Source organism: Pocillopora verrucosa, chromosome 13 (genome assembly GCF_036669915.1).
Source record: "Pocillopora verrucosa isolate sample1 chromosome 13, ASM3666991v2, whole genome shotgun sequence".
Classification (NCBI taxonomy): Eukaryota; Metazoa; Cnidaria; class Anthozoa; order Scleractinia; family Pocilloporidae; genus Pocillopora; species Pocillopora verrucosa.
This window is the reverse complement of record NC_089324.1, coordinates 16,165,199-16,180,102: the sequence shown is the minus strand read 5'-3', so window position 1 is coordinate 16,180,102 and position 14,904 is coordinate 16,165,199. Positions and strand designations below refer to the sequence as shown.

The window sequence follows — 14,904 nt, the reverse complement described above, 5'->3', positions numbered from 1 at the left end:
TTTGAATTTTCCCGCCAAAAAACTAAAAAAAAAAAATACGGTGCTCACAATACGCGTGCGCCTTTTTTAAAAAAATTGGTTCTGTAAGTAACATCTGTTCAAATGCGGAAAATTTTCCCGCCAAAAGACTTGGTACGGTGCTCTAAAATACGCATGCGCCGGCTTTTTTTTTTGAAATATCATTTATATTGTTAAATAAACTTGACATTTAATTTTATGATAAACAAGTCAATGAAGTGATCAGTCTTTTATTGTCTTCACACAATAAACCACAAGTGTTAATTAAATAAGTAATTTTCAATTGAATTAATCAAAAAGGTGTACAAGACAATTTTTTGTACATATACTAAGACTTTTGGCGGGAAAATTTGGGTCAATTTGCACAGCGTTTCCCCTGGCAACATTCTCGGCAAAAATTTAAACAGGTGTCGTTTCAAATTTCCCGCCAAAACTTATTTAAACAATATCTCGTGCGAAAAAATTTTCTCCCGCATTACATCGAAATACAGTTTTCCGCACGAAATGATGTTAAATACAGAAAAGCACCTTGGCAAGGTATCGGTAACTCATTCAGAATTTATTGCCGAAATTGAATTGTTTTAATTAATTGTATTTTCAATTTACCCAAATACTTTTCTTCAAAACCCGAACACTTGCCATGATGCTTCTTTTTCTAGATAAAATATCTTTAAAGCAACCAAACTTCGAATGTAACACAGGAAAAAGATTGGACGCAATGAAGAAGTTATCCTATGTTTTGATCTGAAATTCTTGAACCATTTACAGGCAGCGAAAAGAATTCTCGATTTTAGGAAAAAATTGCTTTCTTTTGTTTTTTAAGTCGCAAGAGCCAAAATATATACACCTCGCGTTCTATGCTCAATCAAGTCCTTGAAATAAGACCTTGTCTGAATTTAAAAACTTTCTTGAAAGGCAATTTGAGAAATAATGCAAGTCAATGGAGTTAATTGTTTTAGCTGGAAGAGCTAAGAAATTTCATAATGCGTTAAGTGAAAAATAGCAGATAATTTACAGAATTCCCGGAGCAAATTGTTTAACTTGAAAGCTTGTTTTGCCACAAGAGCAATTGGACTATTGATTTAACTTCAGTTTTCACCAGTTGATGAAAAAAAAATTATATTTGTGTAATTGCGTGAGAAATTTGAAATCAAAACCAATAAATTTTGTGACTTGTACGGATTCCTGTGTTACTCCGACATGGCAGCATTAAAGATCCTCCTTCTTCTAGTCTAAGAGTACTGTAAACTAAGTTACATTGTTAACCCAAATACCTGGTCTACAGAATGACTTGGGATTGGTTATGTCAAGTCCAATGATTCGAAAATTTTGGCTAATAACACGAAGGTTCAAATTTAGGAAAGTGTCACATAAACCAGCTAGGAGATAATCGATGCAAAGTCATAATTTAGACTCGCCGAGCTTTAACAAGAGAAGAAAAAACTCATATGAATCTAAGAGGTAGTTTGGTCGAAGAAAATTTAGAATCACCAAGAGCAGTGATGGTCATTAAACGTTTCGTCATAAATAGGTAAATTTCTCGCCAAAATTGTTAAGAAAAAGATCTTGTTTTTATGGTACCTACGAGTACAAATTTAGTACATTTGTCTGGATCCGAAAAAATGTCCTCAGGAAGTAAAAATCGATATTTCTTTGGGCCGAAGTGACAACGATTACCTTTGGTCAGTGGTGTCTATTAACAAATAAGCTTTCATGTTAAAATCGTTCTTTTTCCAATGCAATCTAAAAGCTATTAGGAACAATTAAGGTAACACCACGAAAAAATTTGATTACTTGAGATCAAAAAAATATTTCTTCATCCGAAACGAAAACGAAAACAAAAACGTAATTTTAAAGCTGGTTTATGCAACGACAAGTCTCGTAGAAATCGAATTTTGTTTAAAATCACTTGTAACCAGGCATTTGAGTTTTAATGATAAAACCTTAGTGACAAGAGAACACTGGTGCATACGAAACAACAACAAAAAAAAAACTATCTAGACCTTATTGCAGGGTACAGTTCTTGGTTTGGGATCCTGTCGCAAATTTACAGCCAATGTTCTCTTGATTCCAACTTAGTTAATGCAACAAAACAGGAAATACAGGTATTAAGATGGCACTAAACTGGATTCGGTTTCAAAATTGACCGAAAAGAGGCCACTTTTTAAAAAAATTTGACTCGTAATTGAAAAAATTCCAGCTATGAAACATCATATATCAAATTTGTCCTTAATTCTTCAATTTATCGTGGAGTTTTTTTTTTTTTTTTTTTTTTCTTTTACAGCCTTTCCTATGGATTAAATGACAAAAACAAAGCAATAAAATTTGTCGATTATTTAGATAGTGGATCGTGTATATTGATCGTCGACTGTAGTCCCATTTCAGTGAACTTTTGTCGTCAACAGCGACTGCCTTTTGTCAACCCGGCATACGAGTCAGTTTCCATCCTTCAGTTGAGTCAGGTCGTTATGTTTGGTTTGTTTATGTCGTGAAGAAGTCGTTTGAAGGGTTCTGTTTTTCTGATGTTTCAAAATCAGTCGTTAAAAGAAGTTCGTACTTTAAGGTGCATCCTGAGTAGAGTCTCAGCCGCTAGTGTTGTTCAAGTCAAGATAAATTCAAGTTTGATCACGAACTTTAGAATTTTGTTTAATATTTTCCCGACTTCATTTATTGCAGTGCCATCTTAACAAATATCACCATTTTGCGACACCAAGGAAGGTGTTTCTAAGATACTAATTGTTATGCACACAAAAATGAGCGATCAGTCCTTTGGTATCATTTTTATCTTCAATACCTTCAGTCAAATTGATATCCATGTCCAATTGTTAGTAGTTCAGTTATGGTGATAAACAAGAAAATTTCCGAGATAAATTACACCAAGTTAGGCCTACTTTTAGAAATAAATGAATGAGTCGTGTGATCGCGCGAGGTTTGCATAACAATCGGTACCATTACAATTAGTTCAAAAATGATGGCTCGACGCACGTAATCTATTGAACACTCACCAAATAATCCTGTTCCATTTTCCCCAGTGAAAGATGAACAAAATCAAACAACTGATGAAGAGTGAAGTCATCTTGCAAACATGATAGAGCCATAGAGCATACTTAAGGAGCCACCATTTTTGCTACAGTCATTCAATAATTTAAAAGTTCTTATCTTTGCTTTATCCTCTTTAATCTCGATGATATCATCGTCTTCTCTTGGCCAAATTCTTTATTCTTCCGATAGTTCGACAACGTTCCTCTTCCTGAAATATAAATTAACAGAGCCATCAGTAACTGTTTACTTTCTGAATCTTTCTTAAAGAGTAAAAAATATTGCTTGTAATGAATATTTTGTTTTTATCTCTTTTACATAACGCTATAAAAATATTATAAGGAGAAACTTAGTAGACAAGTCTTCGCTGAAAAACGTCGTGTCTCTTATAAATCTGACATATATCCTGGCTTTTGCGTTCCACCCGAGGAGACCATTGAATTTATATTGCACTTTACTTCAACGAGGCAAGGATTCTACTTCAGCAAATGCCGATACCCTTTTTCAAATAAACTTCGAGTTGACGCTCGCTCATCCAAGCAACTGACACGTGTTAACTGTTTCAACAAATAAGCTGTGATTTACTCAGCTTCCTGAAAGAGTTTAAGGCAATATTTTCTGAAGGATTGCTCACCTTCTGTTGTAGAATTACAAGAATGGTTTCCATTGTTCCTCCTAGAAGACCAAGAGCCTTGTTCCTTCAGAGTTTAACTTTATCTTCAGCACTAGAACACGCACGTCTTTACTCTTCGCTGGTCAGAGTGGTTTCATCAAATTTGATAATTTCTGATGAATATGGATGAACGACTCCAACCAATGAGTGGGCATTACGGCATAAGTTTACCACGAAGTTTTACAATTGCACGCTCAGCCAGCTAATCAAGAAAAAACAAAACATTCTGTATGATGAATTCGTGTGTCAAGAGAGGAAAAAAATCAGAAGGTATGGCACTGTAGAAACTATTCTTTTACTCAGAAAAAATACTCCAAAACTATTAAAGGACGAAACATATTCTGCAAGATTTCCGCACAGCCCCATTCTTCATTATGCATACAGCTCTTTAATAAAGGAAACAATGGCGAAAACAACAGATTGTCTTTGGGACAAGAGTTTGTTTTAGAAATGTGTGGACTATTGTTGGCTTCAGGGAGGGGTAGGTGCGCAGTTGCCCAGATACTGACTTGATCCAAGTTTTTAGGAAGAAAGATTTACGGAGAAGTTTAAGTTCACGTGGTAATCTTTGAGAAAATACAGCCTTAGTCAGACGAGATCCACGACACTTATCGTCGAGAAAGATTGAGAAAAGTCATGTATCCAAAAATATTAATCGGTAGCGAAAGAAAGGGTCTTAGAGTGGGAGAGGGGGAGGGGGGAGGGGGAAGGGGGAGAGGAGAGGAAAGAGAAGGGAGGGGGAAGAGACGGGAGGGGAGGCCAGGAGGGGAGAGGAGATGAGGTCTGCCTTACTCAACAACAAAGAATTATATCATAGACCCAAAAAGCAAATTCGATATATTTTATTGCAAAAATCAACGTCTTTTATAGCTGTAAATGACCTACTATAAATTAACTGATTTATTACAAAATATCAACCTGACATTTTCAAGACTATGGTTTCGTCTGAGCATGCGTCTTAATTTATTCACCAACTTATTTTCGTCTGCGTCTACAAGCTAGAACTAAAATAATGGTTAAACAGACACGAGTGACTTACGAAGAAGTACGAGTCTTGACGATCATCTCCGGAAATTCCAACTCTTGGTTGGGATGTTCCTTGGATGTTCGTCGGTGTTCGGGTTTCTACTAAGAAAAACTATTTAAATGAAAGGTAACATTCTTTCTACAGAGTAATATTGAAAATGAACAGTTATTTTGCAAATATGAAATCGCAAGCTTCTTAGTCCAGTTGTTCAGGAGTTCAGAAATCACTAACCTGAGGGAAGAGCTGTAGATCTAATTTTGAACAACCTAAAACTGGAATCGAGTTGCCCTCACTATCATAGCGAATGTTTGATGGTCAAAGCAACGGGAGAAAAATTTCAACGAGAGCTTACGCGATGGAAAAGAGTGTCACTCTGTAGCGCACTCTCCGTAACGCAACGCCTTTACCAAGATTTCAAACATTTACAAAAAAGCATCTCTCAATTGATATAAATACAAGTTATTGTCCATCACTCAACACTCACACACACACACACTGATGCACGTGTCTGCCCGTTTAACGAGAAGGTCAAATTTACCTACCACAAAGAAATCATGTCTTTATAAATAATTGCTTTCAAAGACTTCAAGCTTTAGCAGCGTGAATATAATTTAGGTAACTACTTTCTGTAGTGTTAACCGATAATATACCACTTCCACTGTTTAACACATCCCTATACCACCTTCCGTTTCAAGTAGTCAACCCTTTAACTCCCATGAGTGACCATAACAGAATTTCTCCTTACAATATCAATACAATATCAACCAGATAAGTGATGAGAATAAAGACAAATATCAATTTGGGGATAATTAGTTGATACAATACTAAATTCTCTGAACTAATTGTATGAGAATTGTACGATTGACAGTGAGGAGAATTACAATTTGATCTGGGAGTTAAAGGGTTAAGAAGTCGTCCTAACCTCACCTTACCTTGTCACGCTGTAACGTCATCTCACAGACTCCTATGAGTGTACAGCACCAGGATCAAGCAGCGCTCGAGTCATCTTCACCCTCCAAATAACATTTAAAATATTCCCTGATCCTGACAACTTCTCCAAAATATGTTTTGGTATGATGTCTCCTCCCGCTGTCATAAATTCATTTAAACCTATCTATAATTTATACGTGGCAATTTTTTTTCCAGATCCATAAAATTAATGTATACAGGTTCTCAAGTACACAGTACTCAGTATTACTATAAATGGAGTCGAAACACGATTTATCTGGGAAAGAAACGTGAAAATTACGGCAAATGGTTATGAAAAAGCTTGCTAAAACTATTAAGCGATGTTGAAACTCTTCACCACTGAAATGGCACAAGGTTTTTGATCTACAGTGCTGTACTTCACTTATACATGATAACGTCGAGAACTCGTTTTAACGGAAAGTCCACGATGACTTCCGATGTCTTTCAAAAATACCCAGAGGGGAATTCTCATCGCGATTTTTTATAAGTTCTATTTGAGATGAATTTAAAAATGAGACAAATAAAGACATCCTACAAACCTAACACACATACATCAAAGTAAAAAGAATAGGGAATTTCACTTTTTTCACGTTTCTAATCCAATGATATTGATAGTTACTGTTCCCTTACGATCGACATGGTCATTTTTAGTTACTATCACTGTTATTGATATTACTATTTATATCCTATATACAAATTCATACACAGGAGATGAGGATTCTATGAGTTCTCCCTAGTTCTCATCTTCCTCACGGATACTAAATACCCAGGAGGCCTGGAAGACAACACACAGACGAGTCAAGTGTGTTGGTTCCATACCTTTTCTCGGCATACCCCCATACTAACCCCTTCCCTTCAAACTAACATTTTCCTTGCGAACTCTCGCCGTTTCTCTTTTTCTTCTCATACTTCAGCAGTTGCCCCATGAAGTTGAGGTTTGGTGAGATCACCGGCCTAAGCTCTTTGACAAATTTATATGCGTCTCCCAAGCATAGACCTTGCTGCTTCATGATGTAAGCCACTGTCACGGTGGCCGAGCGTGACACACCGGCATGACAGTGCACAAGAACACCACTGCCGCGTTCTCGGGCTTCGTCTGTGAAGGAAACAAAAAAATGAAAAGAAGTTAGATTGGCTGATGTCATACTTGACTTGGCAGGCAGTTGGCCTTTTAGGGATGTTTTGCCTCATTGTGCCCCTTTCACTTGGTGCGGCATAGTCATATTTTAACGTTGTGACATTTTTGACTTTTTGACTTATCGTAACATGTGAATTCGGCGTGTCTTCGTTTACCCATCATGATATCCTGACTCCAAGTGACATTTTGACTTACGGTAAATTTTGGCTTTTGGTGACATTTTGTCTTCAGGCGAAAGTTCGACTTATCGTGACATATACCTTGATGTATCATTGTCGCCCTACCAACACCAGCTAATGAAGATGAAACAAACAGCCTTCTTTTTAAAGAGCTCTTCCGGCTAATGATACCAAAGGTTTGAACACTTCTGCTATCTGAAAACTTGCCCACTTTCAGCGCACGAGAGGCATTTCTCTGGTGCAATGGCCGGAAAATTGAGAACTTGCAATTGTGTCTTCAGCTGGTCAAGGCACAGAACTATCTAACTCAACAGTGGTCGTTTCCAGGACTTCGCACTCGTCAAAGACCTTGACCGGGCGTGATTGACTACGACCAGCACGCAAAAGCGAGAGATCAGCGCGAATGACCTCCCTCTCACTTACGCGCGCCACATGGGATCTCCCGTGGGCGTGTTACTTGCGCTCCCACCTGGAGGCTTTCAGAAGAACTTTTTTCCGAGCAACTTACCAATAAACTGAATAGCTTCGTCGAAATGCTGTGCTATATCCTCCTGGTTCGAGTCGTTTACTTTAATCTGCCTATAATTAAGATCCGATCTGTGACTGAAAAAATTAGGACATCGAGGAGTCAGATTAAGGATGTACTTAATTGACAACCTATCAATTAGGGCTTCATCAGCCGCGCCTTCTTCGTTGCCAAGATACAGGTAAGGTAAGATGGCCGTCACAGGAGTTCCTTGGGGGCGACCTGGGCACGAACCGCATGTCGTCGGCGAAGGCGGGAAGTCGGCGACGTCACAATGGTTGACAGGGGCGTTTTCGCACAAGTTTTGATAATCTCTACAGAATTCTTTAAGCCCACCTGAAGAAAAAGGAAAGGAAAAAGGTCACCATCAGAGGAAATTAACTGCCACGACTCCACAAAGATTTTTGAGTAAAACTCAAAGGTCGAACATAATCGACGATACCTAACAATTACTTCATTAAAAAACGTTAAAAAACATGGTCAGTGTTGTCAAATGTAGCATCAACATTCTCATGACTAAATTGCCATAATAGTGAGTAATCCGTGCATCTTGAAAATGTGTCCATCAGAACGATCTTTACAAAAAAACAAATGGATTGGAAATACTTCTGGAACATATAAAGGTGTCCTTTTTTTTTGGTATGAAAAGCACGCCACAGTCATAGAGCAGAGCAGAACATGACCCTGTCCTGAAACTTCCCACTCAGCGGGTACCAAACAAATGTGACCGGATGTCGATTTGACAAATTGACGCAAGGGTGAACCGGAAGAGAGTTTGTTCAGTCCACGGCTAGTCTTCCAAATGTGACCATTCAAAGACAGCAGTAGAGAATAGAACGCAATAAAAATCCAACGCAAAATTTAACCCACGCAGAAAAATTTCACGAAATACGTCCTGCGATTTAAGGCTTTCGCATTCCGTTGATCAAGACGGAAGTGGAACTGTCAAGTCGGAAAGCAGTTTGCCAAGTTGAATAGTTAGCGCGAGCGAAGCTGTATAGCACACCAAAACGAGCCATATCTGCCTGCTTTGCGAAGTTTTTCCCCACAAAAAGCGATTGTGTTGTGGAAATCTTGCAGTCAAGTGGTCGCTGCCGAAATGGAACCACGGCTCGAAGCTATTGACTTTGATCACGCCACCCGTAATTTCAAAAACGAATGCAGTGTTATAAAGACAAGCTTTGTGTTTACCCGTTAGGTGCGAGCGGCGTCGTTGCAAAAGGCTTCGTGTTTCACAACAGCGCGCGGTCATATTTCGCTTCTTGGCTTTCAATGCAGCTCTGATGCTAGCCGGATTCGTCCAAAGACGGATAAAATTTCCAAAACCAAACATACGTAAGGAAGAAAAGCGCCATTAGGTCATTGAGAAGACGAAAAGTGCAGGTATTACTTAATTATGACTTAACAATTACAGACTTTGTTGCTTGGTTTATTATTTTCCAGGGTTACGCACTGGTGGTCCATTGCCATAAACACCTGTGGTTAGCTTTTTCAATTATCACTGCACAAACGACAAGACGGAAGCCCGCTTCAAGTTGAACCATTCGTGTTTGTAAAACATTCTAGCGATGGATGACCAAAGAGAAAATAACAAAAAGGGGAAAAATTACAGAAAAACTCTAGTAAAGACGAGTGGTTATTGACAGTGACTGGCAAGCGACGAGAGCAAAGCCATCCAAATGTTCGCCTAACGTCTTGATTTGACGTCTTGAAACCATGCTGGTTCTGTGGACCAGGCAGAATTTCCTCTGAAAAGCATTTTCATTCCCTTAACAGCAAACTCAAAGCAAAAGATACCGAATTTTGACGACACCAGCAAAACTTAGCAAATATTCAATCAACTTCACCTCGCGACCCTGCGGCGAAAACTTGCGGACAAAAAAACAGGAAACATAAAAAATAACCGTTTCTATTGTCACATAGTAGCTGCCGCAAAACAGCAAAACATGGCAAAGATTAACAAAAAAAATAATATTACATAATTTATGTTAAAAGAAAATCGACACAACTCTTAAATCCTATCGGTAGCATCTTAGCTACGAAATCACTTGTTTTGCGATCAGGAAAACTTCCTGAAATACTGAACGCATGTACTGAATATAGCAGGAGACGAAACACCAAGATCCTCATCACATCAACTCCAATAACTAGAAAAATTGTGATAGCTATCATTTACAAACAAAACAAGTAAATCATAACCTGACGAATTAAATAGTTTTATAAAAAATATCGCGTTTTTTAAACAAAAAAAAATGAACACAAGTACCCGGTAATTTTCAACAATTACAATCAAAACAATTTTATCATAACATTTAGATTTACCCTAGAAGTAGTTTTCCACTCGGTAAACTTCTTGCTAAAAAACTATCTCTTGCATTTCCGTCTCGACCCCGCCGTCTTAAGATCTCAGACGTTAGAAAGCTTGGCACTTTTACTTGGTTACAAAACCCGAGCATTCTTTTTGAAAACAAACTGCGTATGACCCTCAGTTGGAGAGCGCGTCAATCTTTGATCCTTAAACCGACCCTCTCGACAAACCATGTACAGGCCGGCTGACCTTTCATTTACTGTCTGTTTAGCAACATGAACAAATCGAAAGTCCAGAAAGGATAGTCAAATATAGGTCACAAAACATTAATTCTAGAAAATTTTTATAACATGACTCCAATTGAAGTTACCACACCAATTTACACAACCAATGCACGGCTGTTGACAATTAAAACTTTTTTTTTTTTTTTAAACAATTGCTTTTAATTAAATTATCTCTTGGAAAGAGAATTTTCTTTGAAAACAAGTAATTACTTTTCTAACAATTTTTCCACCTATTAGAGGTTTCTTAGCACAAAACCTGTAGAGATTGATAGCCCCTTAGGAAAATTTCATTTGGAATAGAAAATGTCAAAAACTTCTTGCACTGAAAAGTAAAAGCAGTTACTTATTCCTAAAGACAGATTTGACACAAGTTTCAATTATACAATGTATCATAAACCTTATTTATAAAATAACTAGTAATCAGGTTATACATGGAAAACTTTACATTGGATTAAAAAAATATTTGGTCTTTTTTGGCTCAATTGATTTGAATTATGCAACAAAGATACTCTTTTTGGTACAAACACTCACCAAAAGATTTCTTTAGTGGTAAATTCAAAGGTGCTAAGGAAAGAATCCTACAAGGCATCTCAAACACCAATGGCTCCTTGCTCAAATTCTGGGCTCTCAGTTGACTTAATGAACCCAGCAAACTTAGACTACTGACACAAATGAACCACATAAGTCCACTTTGTTGATGGTGAAATATCAAAAAGGTGAAGTCAGTGCTGATGTGATAAACTGCCCTTCAGTGGTCCGCATCGACCAGGACAATATGGGGGCATGATAAGAGAATTATCGCCCTCTTGCATCATATCGAGGTCTATGCTAACCCTGACACAAGTTCCAAATAGGAAACTCCTGAAGAGTCTCAATACACTTTGCCTAATGCTTGTTTTACTTCTGTAAAACTCTTTATGACTTTAAATTTGCCTGATTAGAAAGCAGTTTATAACAAGTGTGACTCAACAACACACTAACTTCATTACCACAGAACCTGCAGATTTTATGGGTCAGTTGAAATAAGGGGAGACAATGAAAGAAATTAAGTGACCCTTCAACCAATTACAAGAGTCAACCGTAATCCGTTAAGGAAACATCAGTTAATAATAAATGAAACCTCAATCTAAGACAAAAGTAGTTTTGACTTTGAAACATTTTAGTACATTTTTGAAAAAGAAATTTAGATTTCAAATTATATAAACAAAGCTAAAAAATTGGTTACTCAAAAATTTCTGAATCTAACAACAGCAATTACCTTTTTTTTCTACATAGGTTTAGTGACCTCTTAAGTCACTTAAATTCAATATTGTTTCCAGTTCAATGACCATGGTACTACCACAGATGCAAATATTTTTGGGTGAATCCTCGCAAAGCGTAGAAAACAGAAGACCTTGAAGACCTTTTTAAGCTCAAGATATTATCAATCTGGTCAACAATCTCACTGGAAAAAAGGAAGTTTAGTACATTGAGAGCTAGATACCTTCTCAGTTCCACAACAGGGTTTAAAAGCAAAGCATAAATACCAGAGGTCACTAACTGTTGTTATGAAGCAACTTATAAAACTTGGTAACTCAGAATTCTGAGACAAGAGCTTTCAGACACCTAATGATTTTTCTGTGAGATCAACCTTAACATCTCTGGGAATAAATTGAAATTTAAAGAAAAGCATTTGTATAAATCAAAATGAGAGATTTAGAAGTCTAAAAGAGAGAAAAATGTCAAAATATCATCTTTCTAATTAAATTCATGCTTGACTTAGACTTGTGCTATAATGAAACTGAAATCAGTTAAAGTTTGTGTATGAAACAATTAACTGATCACACTAAGTAATCATTTCCTTCCAATTGTGATATAATGGCAGAAAAGTCAAATCAGCAGCTTAGAGGGTAAACATTCAAAAGAAAAAAAGAAAGACTTAATATTTTGTACAGTATTTACAATACAAGAGCTTTCTGAGTAATTAATCATCAGAAAATTTCCTAACGCAATATTGACTCTTAATGAAGCATAAAGCTCAGTTTTAAATTTTTCTTAAGATATAAATTCTTCCAAATTCTATCAAAAAAGTTCATGAATCACAGTAACAAGAATTGTATCTTGAAAATATAAAATTGATTACATAACATGCATTTGCTGAACTAAGCATGATTCAGCATAAAAACTGTAAGGAACAAGGAAATTTGAAGACAGGAAATAGAAAGAAACTAATAAATTTGGATCTATAAGCAACATGACAAGGCAGAAATGAGTTATTTTACAAAGGTCTCTTTCTGTTAGGAACCTCTCTTGACCAAAACAGAAAATATCTTATATAATAAGAAACACCAGTCAATAAATAGTTTTTTGCTGAATATTGCGCAACTAATTAGGAACACAATATCAGTATTAGGTCCATAATGTAAATGCCAACGATGGACATTTCAACATATTTACCAACCCTTCATTTGATCATTTCTATTTTTGAAGTAGTCAAAGTTAATTTGCAAACACTTGAATTCTTTGTGAGAAAACAAAACACAGATCATCAGAAATAAAAGTAGTTGAGTATAGTTGCCTAAAATACAAACTGACAAGGAGTAAAACGAAATTAACTTTTTCATAATCCATTACTCTTTCGGAGTATATTAAGAATGCTATGCATTTACTAACTTCAAAAAATCTTGATTTCATGTCCATACAAGATTTTTAAAACTGCAGCAATTAAAATATTTGAGAAGTTTTGAATGCCATAATGCGTATTCCAGTGACTCAATGAAGGCGAAAATTGTCAAAACTCACTGCAGCATAATCTTTGATGCCCATGCTAATTCTTTTCATAGCTTATACGCTAGGTCATCAGCACCTAGCTTTATAACACGCAAGGCATACCACGAATTCGGGATTAGATTGCAATCAGAGTTCTTTCGTAAGTAGCGTTGCATGACAAAACAAAAGCATCTTTCAGACGAACTGAGGTGTTTTCCCCTTGTTTTCTTAGTCTTAGATTAGATTTCGCCGATCGCCATAAATAAGATCAAACAGGATATGCTGAGATATATTTCTCTTAATGAATCAAAGGAAAATCGCACCGAACAATATTGCCGTACTAAGCAACTTTCCATTCGGAATATTTAAGCTTTTGCGTTCCCCTATCATCTGGTATTTTGATCCAAAATAAAAAAGTTTTCGTTTTCTTTTTAAACAAAGAAATTGTTTCGTGTCTCCCCGAGAGTACATGCCGAGAAAATGCCAACGTCAGTGGCCTTATTTCCTGTTCAGATAAACAAAGAAAGGCCACAGAATACGAGCGCTGAAGAGAAAAGCTGTTTCGGTATTTGACCACTCACAGAAGCCCAAATCTGCGTCACAAGAGTTCTTGCCGTGACCACTCATCCACCGCGGTTGAATGATCGCATGCACACAAATTTCAACAGCGGAGATGACATAGCTCGCTACCAATATCATAAAAATAACGAAGGTCGCGTCTCTTGAAACCAAAACAGTGACTCCAGACAAAATCGGAAACTGCGTCAGGGTTGAAAAAAATCGTCTTAGCGCGAGCCTATTTCTGTTGACTGCCATTGACATAAAAGCGCGGAGAACTAAAACTCTAAGCACTACGGTTAAACACCAATCACACTAAGTAAATATTAAAACAACAGAAAGTGTCATGAGCAGGACTTACCTTTTAGCACCGAAATATTTCTTCCTTCTTTTAAAAGATTTTGTAAAACTAAGCAAATCGGACGACACGGATTGCAATCTTCGGGATCACTTGACAACTCATCGTAGATAACAAAGGTTGTTCCCACTCCACCACGGATAAACTTCTCTTTGCCCTCAGCTGAAGAAATCAAGTCTTTTAGTTTAGCCTTGCCTTGTGAAAGTCGCTTACGCCCTATTCCAGTGCAATTCACATGGATAGCTCCTCTTATGTGTAGTCCGTTAAAAGCTACTAGCGATCTACAGTCAACAATAAGAATTTCTGCCGAATTACCCGCTCCACCATTATCAATGCTTTGAGCAAGTTCAGTTGACGAGACACTCTTCCATTTTCCACTGCTCATATCTGAGGATCGATTCACACATCCAACTTTCGACTGAGTCGGTCTTGGTCCCAAAAGAAGAGGAGGCATTAAGACAAAATTTAGATTACAAAAAACAAGGAAACCAAATTCAAACGCACGCTTCGCTCAGACAGCTGCCCGCGTACAAATTTGGCTTAAAGCAGTCTCTGTACACGTGTAGTAGAAAATATCCGAAACAAATTGTGTCCAAAATAAAACAACGTTTTCTCTGCCTTGAATATTTTCAGCCTTCAGGCCGAGTGAGGAACAGTCCTTTTCGCTTTCGAGAGATTTAGGGATTGTACTACACCTTTTTGCATAGCTTGATGTGAAACATAGACTGCAAAAATAGAACATTCAAAAGATAATAATGATGTCATCCACAGCCAATGAAATCATGATTTTGAATAGCAACAAAATAATTCCTACGAGTCATCCCATATATGGTTCGTGCACTATTACGTAATCAGCGAAGGTCTCCGAACACCTACGAGTCACTCCTCACGAGAACTAACGAAGGTCCATGCGGAAAAGAACGTTTGATTACTCTAAAAATAATTATTATCCGTGGGTTGAGCGTACTTCCGCGGGTTGTAAACTAGGATCACGTCTTCCAAACATTGCATCAAAAAATCATCAGAAGACCGGGAAATCTAGGGACTGTTCAATCGACGGAAAGATTTGTTACTACAGC

At 37.2% G+C, this 14,904-nt stretch overlaps 1 protein-coding gene across 1 annotated transcript; it reads right to left on the bottom strand.

The window, feature by feature from the left end:
• Positions 1-4,554: 4,554 nt before the first annotated feature.
• On the bottom strand, positions 4,555-14,539 carry LOC131795263 (dual specificity protein phosphatase 10-like). Its single transcript, XM_059112827.2, has 3 exons — positions 13,829-14,539; positions 7,552-7,905; positions 4,555-6,822 (listed from the first exon to the last, which is right to left on the bottom strand). The coding sequence occupies exons 1-3, from the start codon at positions 14,277-14,279 to the stop codon at positions 6,587-6,589; spliced, it is 1,041 nt and encodes a 346-aa protein (XP_058968810.1). The 5' UTR covers positions 14,280-14,539; the 3' UTR covers positions 4,555-6,586.
• Between the last annotated feature and the right edge of the window lie 365 nt (positions 14,540-14,904).

What these genes read in the sequence shown, in the direction of transcription:
- LOC131795263 (XM_059112827.2), bottom strand. Translation starts at nt 14,279, where the DNA reads ATGCCTCCTCTTCTTTTGGGACCAAGACCGACTCAGTCGAAAGTTGGA. An exon ending in AAATATTTCGGTGCTAAAAG is followed by an intron (nt 7,906 to 13,828) that starts GTAAGTCCTGCT and finishes CTTTTTCTTCAG; the next exon opens with GTGGGCTTAAAGAATTCTGT. An exon ending in CGAAGCTATTCAGTTTATTG is followed by an intron (nt 6,823 to 7,551) that starts GTAAGTTGCTCG and finishes TTTCCTTCACAG; the next exon opens with ACGAAGCCCGAGAACGCGGC.